Source organism: Pezoporus occidentalis, unplaced genomic scaffold (assembly GCF_034315485.1).
Source record: "Pezoporus occidentalis ecotype Australia unplaced genomic scaffold, CSIRO_AGI_Poc_V1 ctg69, whole genome shotgun sequence".
Lineage (NCBI taxonomy): Eukaryota > Metazoa > Chordata > Aves > Psittaciformes > Psittacidae > Pezoporus > Pezoporus occidentalis.
Window position 1 is genome coordinate 2,947,688 of NW_026916041.1, and position 19,329 is coordinate 2,967,016.

At 38.0% G+C, this 19,329-nt stretch overlaps 1 protein-coding gene across 6 annotated transcripts in view; it reads left to right on the plus strand.

The window, feature by feature from the left end:
- Positions 1 to 19,329, plus strand: part of RALYL (RALY RNA binding protein like) — a 396,968-nt gene that overhangs the window by 308,080 nt on the left and 69,559 nt on the right. For all 6 annotated transcript variants that reach the window (XM_062641598.1, XM_062641596.1, XM_062641599.1 and 3 more), the window contains one exon: positions 15,971 to 16,003. In XM_062641598.1, the coding sequence (XP_062497582.1) occupies positions 15,971 to 16,003 (33 nt within the window). The remainder of the gene's footprint in view (positions 1 to 15,970; positions 16,004 to 19,329) is intronic.

A 19,329-nucleotide genomic window follows, 5' to 3' on the forward strand; every position in this document is an offset into this window, starting at 1 on the left:
TATTATTGGTGGTAGCAGTAGTGATTTGTGTTATATCTTAGTTACTGGACTGTTCTTATCTCAGCCCATGGGAGTTGCATCCTTTTGATTCTCCTCCCCATCCCTCAGGGAGCAGGGAGAGGGAGTGAGTGAATGAGCTGCCTGATTGATTTTAAACTTCCCCTGTTTAAGTTTAAACCCCTTGTCCTACAGCTACAGTCCCAAATGAAGAGTCTGTCTCTGGCATCCATGTAGGCCGCCTTCAGATACTCAAAGGCTGCTACGAGGTCTCCACGCAAACTTCTCTTCTCTAGGCTGAGCAGCCCCAACTTTCTCAGCCTATCTTCATATGGGAGGTGCTCCAGTCCCCTGAACATCCTTTTGGCCCTCCTCTGGACTTGCTCCTTTTTATGATGAGGACACCAGAACTGCACACAATACTCCAGGTGGGGTCTCATGAGAGCAGAGGGGCAGGATCACCTCCTTTGACCTGCTGGTCACGCTTCTTTTGATGCAGCCCGGGATACAATTGGATTTCTGGGCTGCGAGCGCAAACTGCCAGCTCATGTTCTTTTTCTCATCAGCCAACACCCCCAAGTCCTTATACCAGGGCTGCTCTGAATCTCTTCTCTGCCCAACCTGAGGCTGTGTCTGGGGTTGCTCCAACCCAGATGTAGGATGTTGCATTTGGCATGGTTAAACTTCATAAGGTTGGCATCAGCCCACCTCACAAGTGTGTCAAGGTCCCTCTGGATTGCATGCCTTACCTCCAGCGTATCAACTGAACCACACAGCTTGATTTCATCGGCAAACTTGCTGAGGGCGCACTCAATCCCACTGTCCATGTCAGCAACAAAGATGTTGAACAGGACTGGTCCCAACACCAATCCCTGAGGGACACCACTCCTCATCGGCCTCCCTTTGGACATTGAGCCATTGACCACAACTCTTTGCACGTAGCCATCCAGCCAGTTCTTTATCCACTGAGTGGTCCATCCATCAAATTGCTGTCTCTCCAGTTTAGAGACAAGGATGTCATGTGGGACAGTGTTGAACGCTTTGCACAAGTCCAGGTAGATGACATCAACTGCTTTACCCCTGTCCGTCAGTTCTGTAGCCCCATCATAGAAGGCCACCAAATTGGTCAGGCAGCATTTCCCCTTAGTGAAGCCATGTTGGCTGTCACCAACCACCTGATTTTTTTTTTATGTGCCTTGGCATGGTTTCTAGGAGAATCTGTTCTGTGGTCCTGCCAGGCACAGAGGTGAGACTGACTGCTCTGTAGTTCCCTGGGTCATCCATTTTCCCTTTCTTGAAAGTGGGGATTATATTTCCCTTTTTCCAGTCATCGGGAACTTTACCCAACTGCCATTTTTTTTCAAATATGAAGGGCAGCGGCTTAGCAACTTCATTCACCAGCTCCTTCAGGACCCGCAGATGGATTTTATCAGATCCCATGGACTTGTGCATATTCAGAGTCCTAAGAGTAAACCTGATCCTTTTCCACACTGCACCTAAGTTCTTCATACTCCCAGTCCCTGCATTTGTCTTCCAAGACTTGAGCTGTGTGGCTACAGCACTTAACTTCTGTCAATAATGTTTTATACCCATGGAATTTGCTTTTGTGTCCAGGTCATTAATCTCGCTTTTGCCTGGAATAAGAATACTTGATCATGCCTCAGTTCAGGATCTAAATTATAAAAAAATAAAAATAAAAATCCTTTACAGTTTTATGATCTGTGTGGAAATAATCTCATTTAATTTCACCTGTGTGAAATTTAACGTGAGCCTAAGTGTAAGACACCATTTTTTTCAGCTATAGGAGTAACTAAATGCAACACAGATAATCTTCTATCTGTGGAGAAGGACTTGGGGGTGTTGGCTGATGAGAAAATGAACATAAGCCAGCAGTGTGAGCTCACAGTCCAGAAAGCCATCCTGGGCTACCTCAAAAGGAACATGACCAGCAGGTCCAAGGAGGTGACCCTACCCCTCTACTCTGCTCTTATGAGACCTCACTTAGAGTATTGCGTACAGTTCCGGTGTCCTCAACATAAGAAGGACATGGAACTATTGGAACAAGTCCGGAGGAGGGCCACAAGGATGATCAGGGGACTGGAGCACCTCCTGTTATGAAGACAGGCTGAGAAAGTTGTGTCTGTTCAGCCTGCAGAAGAGAAGGCTGCACGGAGACCTCCTAGCAGCCTTCCAGTATCTGAAGGAGGGCTATAGGGATGCTGGGGAGGGATTTTTCACTGGGGACTGTAGTGATAGAAAGGGTAATGGGTTAAAACTGAAGCAGGGAAGTTTGGGTTAGATATAAAGAAGAAGTTCTTTACTGTGAGTGCGGTGAGGCACTGGAATAGGTTCCCCAAGGATGTTGTGCATGCTCCATCCCTGGCAGTGTTCAAGGCCAGGTTGGACGAAGCCATGGGTGGCATGGTTTAGTGTGAGGTGTCCCTGCCCATGGCAGGGGGGTTGGAACTTGATGATCTTAAGGTCCTTTCCGACCCTGACTATTCTATGATTTCTTTGACTTAATACATGCAGTCATCCACATACCTAGCTTGTTATTCCGCCTATATTTCTTCTCACATTTTTTTGATGCTATCATTCCTGTTACAGTTTGCAGAAAAAGAAGCCACAATTTAAATGTAATACATAAAATTTGAAAGGCATTATGGACATAAAGTCATGATGTCAGTCAGCCAGCATAAAGTTTTGCTACTCAGTGGTATAGAACTTACTTCCACTTCTTCTTCTCTTGTAAACTTAATTTCATACCCTAATTCCTACCAGATGAAGATCCCCTTGGTCACAGTCCTTGACTGCTGGAGAGCAGGCTTGCACTGCTTAGATTAATCTCATGAGACACTGTCCCAGAGAGAAGAAGGGGCCAGGAGAGCTGGATGGTTTCCAAAAATCACCTCTTTCAATTTCAAGAATGGTTCATTCTGATGAACAGGAAATGAAGAAAAGGTAGAAGGTGGCCTGTAAGGAAGAACAAGGAGATCCTGAGCAAAATTAAAACATAAAAAAGAGACATAAAAATTTGAAGTAGCAACAAGTGGCCTTTGAGGTATATGGAGCCATTGTCCAGGCATGCAGGGATGGAGTAGAGTGTTGTGGGAAGAATGAGTCAACATCATTACGAGGCCACCTAATCCGTAATAAAAGAATTTGCATTTTGGATTAGGCCTTAAAAATACTTGGAGTACAGAAATATTTTGTCTTTGCTTCAGAAAGCTGCTAAAGACATTATTAATTTTAAGCATACTCTTTGAACAACTATAGATATGCTTAAGGTAGTGCTCAGGAATCAGCTTAAATTTACCATAGATGTTTGCTCCAGCAGCATCCTCCTGCTTTGCATTGCTGTTCAGCATGCAAGGGGAAACCTAAATCCCAGAACAGTCAAAATTGTTCTGAATTTTCTTTTCTTAGCAGAATACTTCTGCAGAAAGCCAAATGCAGGACAAATCTGCATTTTAAAATTATTTTGCATTCAATTATTTGGTTCTAGCCTCAAGCAGAAGTTAATTTTTCTTTGCTAATACTCATATCTTTGGAACACAAGGTTAAGATTAAAGATGCTAACACAAATGCGTTAAAGCACTCTTAGCGAGCATTGTTGTAGTAAAGTAAAGAATACACTTTCTCTTTTTAATTCAGTGGGGTTTTGATCAGTATTTCACTAAAGCAGTTCTGTGTCTTTAAATTAGAAGAGTATAGATTTAGATTAATTATTAAGAAGAAATTCTTAACTGAGAGTGGTGAGACAATGGAACAGGTTACCCAGAGAAGCTGTGACTGTCCCATCCCTGGCAGTGTTCAAGGCCAGTTTGGATAGGGCTTTGAGCAACCTGGTCTAACAGAAGGTGTCCCTGCCCATGGCAGGGGGATTGAAATTAGATGAGCTTTAGGATCCATTCCACCCCAAACCATACTACAGTTTTATGATTCTATGTGTCAGCATATGAAAGTCCATTTACTATTTTTTTTCATCTGAGTTTGTGCTCCAACATACCAAAGTAGAATCAACTGCAAATACTCAGATGTACAGGCATTCTGGATTTGTACCTCATAAAAAAATATTTTTACTATTTATTTTAATTTCAATATACCACCATGTTATAAGAGATATTAAATACATGACTGAAACCTTCTCCATTTTGCAAATCTTTGCTGGGGTTATTAAAATAGGAAGAGGCTCTTTTAGTTCTTAATTCTGGAGGTTGCTAATGTTTCCATCCAGAGTCCTAGGCTAGGCAGAAGTGAGTAGCCAGCACATTTCTTGTGGCTTTCCTTGCCTCAAGAGCTTTGCCTAAGGATTGGCTTATCACAGGATCATAGAATGGTTTGGGTTTGAAGGAACCTTTAAAGGTCATCTGGTCCAAACCTCCAGTCATGTTCCTTCTGTACGGCTGTTGGCATGGGGGTCAGCTAAAAGTCTTTTCTGGCACCCCTCTAGCAGTAACAAAAATGCAGGGATTTGAGGCGGGGGGGCGGAAGGAGGCACCTATTTTTGAGTATCTTGAAATAATAAAAAAATGTGCTACAGGCTAAGAGAATGGTAGAAATTTTAGTGGCATGAAAATGAGTGCAGCTACTGCACTCATTTTGATTCACGTATGATTTGGTGGTGGGGTACCTGCTGGAGACCATACTGGGCATGGGAAACCAAAACTAGTGCAGTGATACTGGTACAAGTGGGAGAGAGCTGGGGGCAAACTGTCACATATGAGTCTGCTTTCTGAGAAAGCTAGTTTGTTTACCAAAGACGAACTTCCCCCCCAGAAGTGAACTAATACTTGCATAATGTGGGAAAGCACAGCATTTCCAAGACCAATTTAGCTAAGACTAACCCTCCCCATGTGGGTTATTTTTACCTTTGCCAAACTCCCAGCTTCCTTGTAAGGCAACAGTAAGCAGAATTTACCTTGTGTCATTGCCACATCTTGAAGGCCCAGTGAGGAGTTATTCAGACCCCACTCCTCTCAGTATTTTTAACTGCTGTCTGGGTGTGAAGCTGCCTAGCCTGGGATCCATCCAGCCAAAGCATGTCCTGCCGTGAGACAAATAGCAGGATGGATTTAGTGGATGCATTGACAAGAATCAGGAAATACTGGGTGAAATCATCTCTCACCATGTTGCCATGTTGACTGGCTGGATCTCCACTCGGTAGTGGCTGAGTACCTGCAGCACTATAGTTCCCCCATCTATAGCACATGGTGGCCCCGGCAAAGGCATCCCTTGAGGACAAGTTTCCAAGCTGGTCCCTGAAGTCTCAGGCTTAAAGTTCAGCTCTCTGGGTGGTGTTAGTCGTTTCCCATTCTCAACCACTTATTCATGTAATGCAATTGAAATCCATATGTTCAACGTGCTTGATTTAACATGCTACTAATTAGCCATATTAAATAAGCTTTACTTTACAGTTTCATAAGTACCATGGCCTCTGGAGGAAATTATTTTATTTAAATGTCTAATATTAATATATTGGAAAGAGATGCTCTCTTATTTACAGCACATGATTATGTTTTTATATCAAAGTTTTATTTTTTTTTATCAGTTTCCTCAGTACATTTTACTTTTATAATCTCCATCACAAAATTGATTGGATTATGTTACACATCTTGCATTTCCTTTGATTTTGCAGTTTTATTTTATAGCAGAGGCTTAAAGAATTGCTCACAGTCTTTCTCCACTTGCTCTCTGCTTCTCAGCTTTATTTTAAGATATCATTTCTAGAGTTTGGTCTTGTTGGTTTGCCTCTCAGTCCACAGAGCCATCCATTATTCTGAGTTGTTTTTCTGAGCACCTTGTCACCCTTCATTTCAGGGCAAAGTGGGAAAGGCACAGTGATGGGCAGTGTGACTGCTTTTTCCAAGGTAGGCTTCTTGGGATCATTCGCCCTATTTGAAAGCATCACATAAACTCAACAAATTCTGTGCCAAACAAGCATTACTATTCTATTTGAATACTGCAGTATTTTGCATAATTTCTGCTATAGTGTGTCATTGGCAGTGTGATAGCAATATGTTTTAACTTCCTAGCATATAAAAAAAATAACTGCAGGTATAAGGACCTTTCTTGATTGAATACTGTCCTAGATTTCCAAAACCTGTCCTGTTTTCTATTTCTTTTTCTTAATGTATTTGTGTGTCCAGTTTTGTCACTGGCCTACAAAAGCCTAAAGACAGAGTCTAGACAACAGAAATACACCTTAATGATATTTTCTGGTACTTTGCATTTGCATTAAAATGTGATTATGCCACTTAATTTATTCTACATACTGAATAAAAAAAAGTCACGCTTATAGAACATAGTCTTTTGATAACTACATCATATTAAGATTATATAGTAGGATATCTCTTTGTTATCAAAGTGCTTCCTTTTTGCAGAAATGTATCTTCTTGATGCCTTTGATTACCTTCCTTCACGAAATAAGCTATTTATTTTGGTGCAGTGGAAGATGAGTGTTGCTCTACAGCTCTTCTGACAAAAGATCTATCTTCCATAAAACAAACTTTCTAGGCATGCTTAAATGGAGATAAATTTAATTCCAGTAGGATATTATTTACGTTAATTTCATCAAAGAATGTTCTGTGATCACATTTGAAGCAGTTAGAAAAAAATATCATTTAATATGAAATCCTTGCTTAAAATTCACAATAAACAGTACAAATTTTACTTGTGTAAAGGACTTAAGTAGCATTCTCAATTATATTTAAAATGTTAAAAAGCACAAATACAAAGCTACAGCAGATCCAGTGATTCAGTTTGGTCTGAATTTTTATTTTCTTTCAAGGAAAAAGCCTCATGTCAAATAGTTACTATCATAAGAAAAAAATATCTACTGATGGAAGGCAACACATGCAGCTCTGCATTTCTGAATTATGTGTTTGTAACTGCAATCAATTTTATCCCAGAGATGTTTAAAGAACAAATCCATGTGCTCAAATCATTTGGGAGAGCCAGCCAAGGATGTAAGTTTGCCCATTCTCATGATCCAGAGGATGAACCTGCAGCACCTGATAAATTTAGAGGGGAAAATGGGTGGGGGCCTCATGTCCTTAGTAATAGCCAGGAAAATCTTTGCTTCTGGTGACAAATCACAGATAAAGTTCAAAAGACCAAAATATATCACTTTGTCATCTCGATTTGTTCATTCACTTGTATGATTCCTAATCTGTGTAGTAACTCCAATAACAGTAGGGCAATAAAACAGGCTTTTTTTTTAGTCTTCCTCTTCACTGTTTTAAAAAATGTTGCTGACTTCCTTTTAGAATCTGTCCCTAGTGACTAGGGCAGATATTCCTTCTCAGATTATCAGTATATCCTAAATCTGACAATCTTCTCATGTTTGTTTGTATTCACCTTCACCACACTTTTTAAACTGTGCTCTTGACTGAGATCCATTTTGAAGTATGCCCTACATAGACTTAAAGACTAGCACTTGCCTTTGTTCTCATCTCCCCTCAAGTTGTTCTTTAAACTTACACATCTTTCTTTTTTTTTTTTTTCCTTTGTTAAGAGGAAGCCAGTGACACCAACTTTCACATCTGCAGAGGAGCTACAGCCTTTTTCTTAGATTAGTACTTTTGCTCTTGCAGAAGATGATATATAGTATCACATGACTGATTCTGTTTTCTTCCACAAAAAGCCAAACATAATTATCACACTCAGAGTTTAGTGTGTTTGGAGAAGAATAGCCTATTTTCTTACTATCGGGTTTTGTTTTGTTTTGTTTTGGGTTTGTTTTCTTTTTCCTTAGTGTTTAATCTCGTATCTTACTTTTTTCATCTGCTATGAAACCTGAAGTAGTATACTATAGTTAAAGTAACTAACTGGAAACCCATCTTATTTTTTCTCATGTTTTTTAATCACTGCTTATACAACAGTGGAACAGAAAACATTGACAGTCTTCCGATAGCATTAAAATTATTCTAACTCCTTTCTTATGCAAGAATTTGTGCTGCTAATGTGAATGAAAAGTCTGTGGTCTATAATTCAGAAACTAAATTCCTAAAAGATTCAGACTATAGATGGTGTTTCTGCCTCCAGGCAAACAGAAATAGTACTTTTAGTCATTCATTCAGTTTAAATCTTGATATTATGATCCATGTTCTTATCACTAATTACACGTGAGAATTCTACCTTTATTACTGCATGGTTTATTGCATTTGATTTAAAAAATAATCAGAATTTGGATTCAGTGTCCAGAATGATGTTGTCTTCTATACTCAACTCTGTTTCAGTTAGCTTAAAAAGAAAAAGGATAGCTCCTACAGCATAAAAAATAATAAAAAATCAAAAATCAAAACCAGACACCATGGTCATTCTTCCATATTTGAGTTTTAGGCAGGAATCATAGAAATAGTGTTTGGTTTTGCAACCACTGCTTTTTGGTAACTGTCTTATTAACTTTATAGGGGTCTTAAAAGTAAGGACATAGGGTTTATGACAGAGAACAGAGAAGGGCCTGGCCTAACAACCCAAGTGACCAGCAGGATTCTTCATGTTCAGGAATTTAGTAAAACCTTAATTGCAGCAGTAATCAGGGATGTGGGAGAAGGGTGTGCTTCAAAGTACCACTTTATGGGCTCATAACTTGGCATTGGTTCTCACATAATGTAGCACCTCTAATTGTATAGAAAGCTGTAATTCAGTCTGGAAGCTGCTGTGATTTATTACAAGGGCACGATTTAGGTAGCTTACAAACAGCAATAGAAATATGATGCTGGGTTATATATTTATTATTCTATGAATAAATAAGGAAGGCTGGCTAAATGAGAGACTACATTATACATTTTAAAGTCTTATGAATAATATCAAAAGAAGAGATTTAAAGTATATTTAGTTTAAGAGAAAATCATAGAATCACAGAACAGTTAGGGTTGGAAAGGACCTTAAGATCATCAAGTTCCATCCCCCCTGCCATGGGCAGGGACACCTCACACTAAACCATGTCACCCAAGGCTCTGTTCAGTCTGGCCTTGAACACTGCTGGGAATGGAGCATTTACCACTTCTTTGGGCAACCGATTCCAGTGCCTCACTACCCTCACAATAAAAAACTTCTTCCTTATATCTAACCTGAACTTCCCCTGTTAAAGTTTAAAATGAATTGTTAAGTAAGATTACAGGTAGCACAGAAGGCTATGCTGTGTGCAACACAGAGGGACAATATCAACGTAATGATATGCAGTGAATTATTAGCAATGACATTACCCTGCAAGTTTATATCCTGATGAGTTCTGCTAGTCGTGGGGTATACTATCTGAAAATGTTATCCAGCCTGCCAGAACCAATACTTAGAAAGCACTGTTGATGCATAATGTCAAATGTAACTTCATTTTTTTTTAAATAGGTTACAAATGTCATGCATTTTTGGTAGGTTATGTGGCTGGTATTTCCAGAACTTCTGCCAAAAGCATTGGCTATTTTACTGGAAAGTAACAAATGTGTGTAAATTTATCATGAGTCTTAAGAAATGAGCAGTTTCTAATATCTATTGACATAAAAATGTATGCTGTATTTTTCAGTCTTGCAAGAGTGACATTAGTCTAGGAAACAGCATGACAAATATGTATCATACATTGTCAGAGCAGTGTCCCTCCTGTAACTACTTTTAAGTGTTAATATTGTCATTGAGGGAAAAGGAGATTAAGCCTCTACCCTTGGGATCTTCAAAGGCAATGCCTGCATTAACCTTCATCTACTCGTGACTACAAAGAGCCGTGCAGTAAAGTAGTATTGATTGTGTGATTGTGTAGTATTGATTAGATCAGTCAACACTCCTTTATTCAGCCCACCCTGATGAACTCATTCTAGATGTTTTTTGACCAGTTCATATTGACCTGAATGTTCTTATTCTGATTTAGAGCAAAAGAGAGTCAGGTGACATCAGCTTCATGCAAAGAATGATTAAAAGGTCAGAAAGAGGACTTTAAGATAGGTAGCTAAGTAAACTACTGTATGTTTTTCAAAATTCTTTCTTTTGATGGAAACATAGATTTTTGCAAAATTTAGAAGCTGCATATGCAGGAAAAAGAAAACTATAATTGGCAGCAAAGGCATGGAGCTGCTTTCATTCTCCACTTTGTTTACTTCGGTTACTTGAACAAAGGTGTCAAATTGAGCATGTTTTCAGTTTGGGAAGGAGATTAGGAGTGCTCATACCTGAAGGTAAACCAGTTATTATCCTTGATTCTTGCAAGAATCTCATTTTGAATCTTTGCATTAATTTCTTCATGACTGCAAACATGAAGGTTGTGGCAGTGTGCCTTCGCAGCCCAGAAAGGCAACTGTATCCTGGGCTACCATAAAAAGGACATGGAACTGTTGAAACAAGTCCAGAGGAGGGCCACGAGGATGATCAGGGGACTGGAGCACCTCCCGTATGAAGACAGGCTGAGGAAGTTTGGGCTGTTCAGCCTGGAGAAGAGAAAGCTGCGTGGAGACCTCATAACAGCCTTCCAGTATCTGAAGGGCGGCTATAAGAATGCTGGGAAGGGGCTCTTCATTAGGGACTGTAGTGACAGGACAAGGGGTAACGGGTTAAAACTTAAACAGGGGAAGTTTAGGTTGGATATAAGGAAGAAGTTCTTTACTGTGAGTGCGGTGAGGCACTGGAATGGGTTCCCCAGGGAAGTTGTGAATGCTCCATCCATGGCAGTGTTCGAGTCCAGGTTGAACAGAGCCTTGGGTGACATGGTTTAGTGTGAGGTGTCCCTGCCCACGGCAGGGGGGTTGGAACTAGATGATCTTAAGGTCCTTTCCAACCGTAACTGTTCTATGATTCTATGATTCTAACATCACACAGATGTGATGTACAGATTCAATTCAAGTTAGCTTCCATTTGGCATCAGGAGAATTCTTTGGGGTGGTGTGGGAAGTAGCTGTAATCCATAACTGTGAAGGTGTTCATGTGCAGACTCTGAATTAATTTTGCAAGTCACAACAATATTCACCTCAGCTATGATAATCCATGCCACTGTCTTTTTGATTCATGGATTTATAAAGGGAAAATACAGTAAAGCCAAGTTCAAACTAAAATCAGTTACTGAAACTTTCTTAGATGTATGGGATACTAGCTTTTAGTTCTAGCTCTCTGATAATATTGTATTAAACAATTCAAATGATTTGAAGATTTTGTGTTTTCACGTCTTCTTGCTTTTTTTAGGCAACATATTAATGAGCATTATTGGAAACTACTTCCTTTACTGTTCTTATCCATGCCTGCCTTTCCTACCACAACCTCAAAACCTTTCTATCCTATGTATTATAAGAGTAGTGTACCCAGTATCCAACATGACATTTTTACTGATATATCAAACCCAACTATTGCATATGCTGATTTATGTTTCATCTTATCCTCTTGCTGCTGTGAAAGTTTGCACAGGCAAGAGGCAGTCTCTTTAAAGCACTTCCTCCCTGTATTTTAAGGTATCATTTTTTTCCGGTTTTCAACTATAAATTTTTTCAGATAATTCTGAACAGACTATTCATTCATACTCTACTAACTGATGGCTAAAGATTATTATCAATTATTATTAATTAAATATATTGACAAGCCAGGTGAGTCATAATCTGAATATTCTTTGACTTCACATATTTTTGATACATCTTTGGTTCCTAAAGCTGTATAGTGCAGAGATAGACATGCTTGACAGGTAAATAGGTCAGCCACATCAATCATACAAAACCACAATAACAGTACACAGCCAATGCATCCAGTGACTGAATTCCAAAATGCTTTTTTAATTGGTCTGCCTTTCCTACATGGCTTGAATGAAAAGCTTGAATCCTCTGGATTACTGTTAGAGGTATTAACTCTTCCAATCCCACTGGAAACTGCAGTCACTATTCATGGCTTTTACAGTCAGAAAAAAAAAAGAGTGACATTAGCAACACACTCAAGTTATCCTTGGGAATTCTGATTTGAAGATTGTAACCCAAAATGGTGAGTCATCTAAAAAGAAAGCCTGGCTCCTTACCATCACTTTCCCTGATTCAGGGTAGACAGTTTTATTATATTGAAAACTCAGAATAGGAAACCCAAAAAATGCCTTGAATTCCATGTTTTTCTTACTAACTCCTTAGAAATGAAACTGTATGATCACCACAAGGAAGAATATATTGAGTTATCTTAGAAAATACTTGGCTAAAAAACCTTAGAAAATACTTGCTTGTGTACAGTGCTGATATTGTTAGAAATGTTATCCACTTTGTCCTGTAAATATGTTTTGGGAAGGAGAGGCAAGGATTCTTTACAAGAGATTATAATGATTTATGTATGCTGGGTCAGGCCTCAGATATAAAAAGCCATCTTGCCTGTCATCTTAATAAGACAATTATGCAAGAAAAGTGAAGTTTACTTTTGGATCTTTCTGTCCTCAAATTATTTGTTTATAATTCAAAGAGGAATCCACATGCCTTTGATCTAGTCACATTTGCTTGCATGTTTGTCTGCAAACCTTGAAAAATTTGTCCACCAAATGTTCAGTCCATGTCAAAAATGGGATTGAGATAAATGGCATTAATATAAGTAAATTTAGCAGCAAAGAAAATCATGAAATAAACAGTTACATTAATCAGCTCTTGTAAGATGTCTCTCCAAAGCAGGTTGCCAGCGGTAAAATACTAAATGGGAAATTTCCAGGGTCCTTATTTTAAACACAGAGTTGTGACAGTATTGAGGCATATCAATGGGTATGAATCGATTTGCCTGTGCCTGTTTGGTTTACAGTGACTGATTTTAATTGAGCAATTTACATTGTGAAAAAATCCTTTTTCTTCCTGCAAAAACTTACCTGTTACATGTAAATAAGAAAGTCAGACCTTTCAGAAAATCTTAGCTCAGAATCAAAGTGAAGCACGCTTCAGATTGCCCCGTTCCAGTCATGCTGCCTATCAGCCTGATTCCCTCTTATACAAACTGCTTTATTGTCTTGACATCTGACAAGCTGCAATTTTCTGATAGGAAAACAATTTGAAGAAAAAAATAAAAATCCTGATCATTCCAGCTTCATTACCAGTCCTACATAGAATCATAGAATAGTTAGGGTTGGAAAGGACCTCAAGATCATCTAGTTCCATAATTAAAATATTACTCCCTTTGTTTACTGTCCAACCCCATATTTCTTATACGCTCAATAATTTTTTTTCAAGAAAGAAAATGTCTGTTGTAACATTTTTTTCTGAAGATATATGACAGCCCTTCTCACAGCTTATCAGGATTACTCTTTGTGAGATATTATATAGATAATTATGCAAGACTTCCTCAGAACCCTGGAGAATTTATTGTACTGCAGGCTAGAAAAGAAAGATTAAAAAAAAATTATTATATAGAGATAAACATCATTGGTAAAGATAAGAGAGGATGCTATTTTATGTGTTGTTGCGGTTTTAAAACCTTTATATTCATTTGCCATATTCTGAATTACCAATTTAAATAAAAGTACAACAGGTAATTGTATTCCTTTACTATAAGGAACACTTGAACTAATTTAAAGTAATGCAGAAAATTATCTAAAACCATGTAGTCAAATATACTAAGAGGGGTCAAACCTAGGGCAGCACTATTTAAATCAAATTGAATTCCATCTTGAGAATGGATTTCAAATAGATTTTTAATTGTGATATTTTGTCCACAGGGCATTCTATCACATATTTTTGTTTGCAAATAAAATCTACCAGAATGTTTTCCATCAGGATAGTGCCAGGTCTCTCCTTATTGCAAAATTTCTGTATTATGAAGTGTGTAAATATGTTCTGAGACTTTTATTATTTGCTCATTTTGCTTATAGCTAATCTCTTGAGCCAAACACTGAATACTTCACAGGTCTGGTTCATTTCAGTAAACAGAAAAGCAAGAAACAAAACAGTAGCAGTGGTTGGGTTTTTCCTCACACACTTGAAAGAATCTGCAAAGATGGTGCAGATGCTTTCCTGTAATCATGTGATCCGCAACAGGGAAAGCTGGTCCATGAAGCTGGCTTTGTGGCTGCACAGAACCTGCAGGAGGAGGATGCAACCCAGCACATGAAGGGCCCCATCACGTTATTGCTGTCCGTCAGTACTGCCTAGGCACAGAGAATGTCAAGCTAAGCATTTTCTTGGTATTGTGAGGGTTTTGGTGTACGGCATGGCAGTCTGGGAGGGAAAGTGCTTGTGACAGTACTGGACCTGCCCTGGAGAAGCTTCCTCCTGAAAGCAGGGCTGCTGAACTTTCAGCTTCCACTGTGCTTCCAGCTGCATTCAAGGACATTAGTGATCCCCTCTTCTATTCTTTTACTTCTGTGTGGATCACAACCCCAGAAAGAAATGGGAAGGTGAGGTATAGCCATGAAAACAACAGGAAAGTTACTATGTTTCAAATACATTTTGCTATTTCCTCAAGCCTTATGCTAGCTGTCCTTACAGCTGGAAATGTAACCCCAGAAAATTAGGTTTGAAGTACATCAGAAGATGACACTGTAAATGAAGACAGGCTTTTAAATTATTTCCACTAATGATTCTGGAAAAGAAGTAAATGCTTTGCAAAAAGATGACATGCAGTATTTTTCAATTAAAGACAAAATCATATAACAATTTCAAAAGCTCAGGGACAAGTTCACCTTTTCTAAACACCCTTCTGGATAGATGGCAATAACTAAACTGGTCTATTGGTTTGTGAGATGCTTGGACAAAGCATTGGCTAAATGAATAACTGTGAATGTACTTGTTAGTTTTATACAAAAAAGACTTGCAGGAAAGGCTCATTCTTAAAACTCTGGCAACTTACTTATAGTACTTTTGTTTACAATTACTCTTGCTTTACAGTTCTATTTCAGATATTTTGTCATGGCACTCAATTGGTTTCAGATGAGAGGGGTCATCATACATGAAATGTTTCATTTTAGGTATGACACACTTTGCTTTGTTAGAAACACTTTTTAAAGGCTACAAAGAGACATTATTTGCCTCGGAGTGTTCTTCCTAACAGTATGCAGTGAAAATTAGTACAATAGAGAGCTTTTGCATCATTCTCGTGTCATGTAACCTCTCAGAATAGAGTTGTAAGTTTGCTTTATGTATGTTTATAAAGGACTCTAAAGTCACATGTTAATGGTCCAAATAGGCAGCTACTAATACAAAAATACAGCTGAAAATACAAAAATTAGTGCACTGATTGCAGCCAAGACACACTACAAAATTAGGACAGCTGGTTCTAGGTACTGGAGCAGAATTACAGTGCAATAACATAGATGAGGATGTTGGAAATCTATCCTGGTTGGATGAAAATTAGTCATAGAAGAGGCTTCTGCCAGTGTGCAAGTGATGCAGCTCCTCACATAGATAGGGACAGGAGTTGGAGATCAGCACTTCGACAGCTGGGTTTAGAACTGAGCATGATTCTGTGCCTACCAAACCAGTAGCATCCTGCTCCAGCACAAGGCTGAATGTAGCAGATGTGCCAGAAGCTCTCATGACAAAATAACCATGTCATACAAATGGAGGATGTTGTAAAGCAAGCAAGATGGATGTGAAAGACCTCTAATCATGAGAGTTCTTATACCCATACTAAATTTTATGTTTAAAGTTAAAATAGATAAATATCTTCCCTAAATCACCTAAATTATGTCCACAGATGGAAAAAAAAAAAAGAAAAATGGAAAAAAAAGGTCAAATTATTACTTATTTGCTCTAGCCTTTCCATATAAATACCTACACAAGTCAACTGAATCTGTTAAATTTAAAGGGCCTAGATGTGCTGTTTTGTAAATACTTGATTTCTAAGCCAAAGTTCAGTTAAGTAAATGGGATTTTTTTCAAGGCAAGCTCCTAGCATAATGGATCAGTCCCTTCAATTGTGGTTAATTTGTGTATTGGTCACCAAGTAAACTTGGTACTGAGAGTGGCTGTTTTAAATTACTCTTATAAATGTTCTGAAATACAATAAATATGTGTATATATATATATTAAAACTTCTGTTATTTGCTTGACAGACTTGAATCAAAGGAGCCCTTCCTGTCTGTTGGGTAAGTAGGAATCTCTGTATTTCTCTGGATATTGATAAATTCAGCTACCATACAATATAATTTATGTTAAGCACAAACATCCTGTTTCAACATTATAATTATATCCTATAGCTAAGATTAGAAAAAGAAGTTATTAGTCAATAAAGTCAGCAGTTGTAGATATCTCCCTTCTTAAAAAATAATAAGACATATGTTTTGCCTCTATTGACTAACCAAGATCTATACTAAAAGGCATGCAGGAGTTAAATGTTTCATTGGAAGGTAGCTGGTTTAGTATTTTGTTTTCACTGATCATTCAGTCAGAAACCATTTTAAATATTGTCTATTCATAATTGATTGTTTCTTTTAAAATAAAATTTTCTGCTTCTTTAATAACAGAAATTAAATCAAATTCATAAAATAGAAAAAAATCACATTTTTAGTCTAACTATAAATCATTACTCGGACTGGTGCATGACAGCTATTGTCTCCATAGTCTTATAACCACTTAAACAGTTATACGGTCCATATATTAAAATTATTAACTTTTTAAAAACTTATTTTGAAATGTGAGATATTCTGAAAAAAACACCATTCCTTAATAAAATTTAGACCATTATGCATATTAAAGGTATCTGTCACTTCTGAATCCAAAGTTCACTTTTCATGCACCTTTTCCCTTTCAGCTTCTGTCTTTCAAACTTTATGACGTTTACTAACATTCTCGCTTCCTGTTTTCCTTCAGAACTATATATTCATTGTCTCTTCATTCTTTTTTTAATTTGTTCACAACAGTATGCCATGCAAAATAGCCATTTAAGAGTTAATTTTACCATGTATTTATTAGTAGCTTCCAAATTTTTGTATTAACTGCTAATCAAAAAGTACTTCAGGTCATGAAGTGCTAATTAAAGTTAGCAAAAAAAAGGAAGAGTGTCAGTTATTAACAGAGAAGCTCAATAAATCAGAGTAAGCAGGACCAAGACATGTCTGTTTCCATAGCATGACTGTAACGTTGGTGTGGTTCAGTATATTTTGAATGATTTTCTTGCCATTTCTACTTTCTACCAGCTCAAAATTATAAAAAAAATAAATGAATTCTGGTTAAATGCAGGGTACTCTTAGTCTGCATGCTTTGAAATGTACAAATTCATTATCAAATTTAGTCACTTCTGTTATTACCTTTAGTTGCTCCACTTTGTAACTTCTCTTATTGAGCTGTTTTTCTGGATTGTGCACTATCATAAAGAAGAGATTATCAGAAAATCTCAACTTTAAGATTAAAAAAGATGTCACATACCATTGTGGTTGAGGAGCAAACTTGAAAGCAAAAAATCCAGGAAGCAAATTGAAGATTTTCAATTATTTTAATAGTAGTTGCCACAGAATAATATATCGCACTTTTATAATTCTTGTCATGGTCTTAATAACTGTGCTAGCAATTTTATGATATTTGGGGATGTCTGCTTATGAGGAAGTGTTATGATTATGTTTTGAGTTTGGGTTTGTTTCCAGATGAGTGGATTTGTGACCACTGTGTAAATCCACGTTACCTCCACATAACCACTGTATGTGTCTTTGTTACTAACCTGGATTCCATTTGGAAAATCTAATCTGAGCAAATAAACTTAGCCTCTTCCCGGAAGTTTCCTTGTAATGTATTTCGATTATTTTTTTGCAAGTTTGTAATGATAACAATGGAAAATACAAAAATTAGTCCCCACCTCTGTGCTACTTTTACCTTTTACCGCAAAAAGCACCCCAAAGAAGGGATTTAGAGAGAGGTTAGAGCACCATGTTCTGAGGAGAGGCCCAAGCCAACACGGCACTAAATCAGAGAGAAATTTCTTCTAATTCTACAGTTACTGGGGGTTCATCTGTTCAGAAGATAAGAGTATCTGAATTCATTGTTGTGATTTTGGGATAGAATACAAAATTGAATTTGAAATACATATTGCCTTTCTTTGTCTCTCAGAAGTGAAAATAAAATTCTTAAAGAAGGTTGAAATATCTCTTAACACTCCTGAACACCAAGTGTTAACCTGTAGAAGCACAGGATGCTTCTCCCCACAGGTGTTATTTCCATGATTCTGAGAATTTGTGTGCATGTTCAATTTGGGCAAGAGAGTAAGAGAGTTGTCTGGACTTCCTCTTCATGTTATGTAGATTTCATGCTCATGTAGGGTTCAAATAAAATGAAGTCCTGCAAATTGCCAAAATGCCTGGAAGACTTTACCATTAGATGCAACAGTTCTGGTAAAACTCCACCAAAGTGAAGACTATTGACAATGCAACAAATTATGTTCATGCAGAAGTCCTTGAAAGATTGAGACCTAGAAAGAACAGGCAGTTCAACAGATAGAAAAAATGGTACTGCAAAAAAGGGCAACCTAGGAGCCAGCTCATATTAAGTTCGTCCCACTTTGTGGCAAAGTGTGTATAATATTCAAAATATATATATTTAAAATGCCAACAACTTTTAATTGTCCACATTTGCTCTCCATATTTGGCATTTTATTCTTAATAATAATGATGTACAATTATTCCTTCAACAAAACTGCTATCATTATTGATAAATAATTGGATTGATAATACAGATACTAATCATTCACCCAGATATTTCACAGCAGCTGATTCATGTTAACTGTCTGCATGTAAAAGTGGAGCCCTTGATAAATTCCAGATATGCATTTGGTCATCAGTCTGAGCCCTAAAAGCCAAAACACGTTTTGTAGGACACATGCATTGCAGCATCTTTTAAGACCTGTAATAGTGTATATGCCAACAGAGATCATAATTATCTTGTAACTGTCTGGCACAGTAGAAATTTTTTCAGCTAATTCTTGTTTGTATCTAACTTTAATTGTATGTAACTTTCATAATAACATCTCATCTTTAACGTATGCAGTGGTATAGAAAATCATAGACTCATAGAATCATAGAATCGTTAGGGTTGGAAAGGACCTTAAGATCATCTAGTTCCAATCCCCCTGCCACTGGCAGGGACACCTTACCCTAAATCATATCACCCAAGGCCTTGTCCAACCTGGTCATGAACACTGCCAGGAATGGAGCATTCACAACCTCCCTGGGCAGCCCATTCCAGTGTCTCACCACCCTAACAGGAAAGAATTTCCTTCTTATATCCAACCTAAATTTCCCCTGTTTCCCCATTACCCCTTGTCCTGTCACTACAGTCTCTAATGAAGAGTCCCTCTCCAGCATCCCTATAGGCCCCCTTCAGATACTGGAAGGCTGCTATGAGGTCTCCATGCAGCCTTCTCCAAGCTGAACAGCCCCAACTTCCTCAGCCTGTCTTCATACAGGAGGTGCTCCAGTCCCCTGAT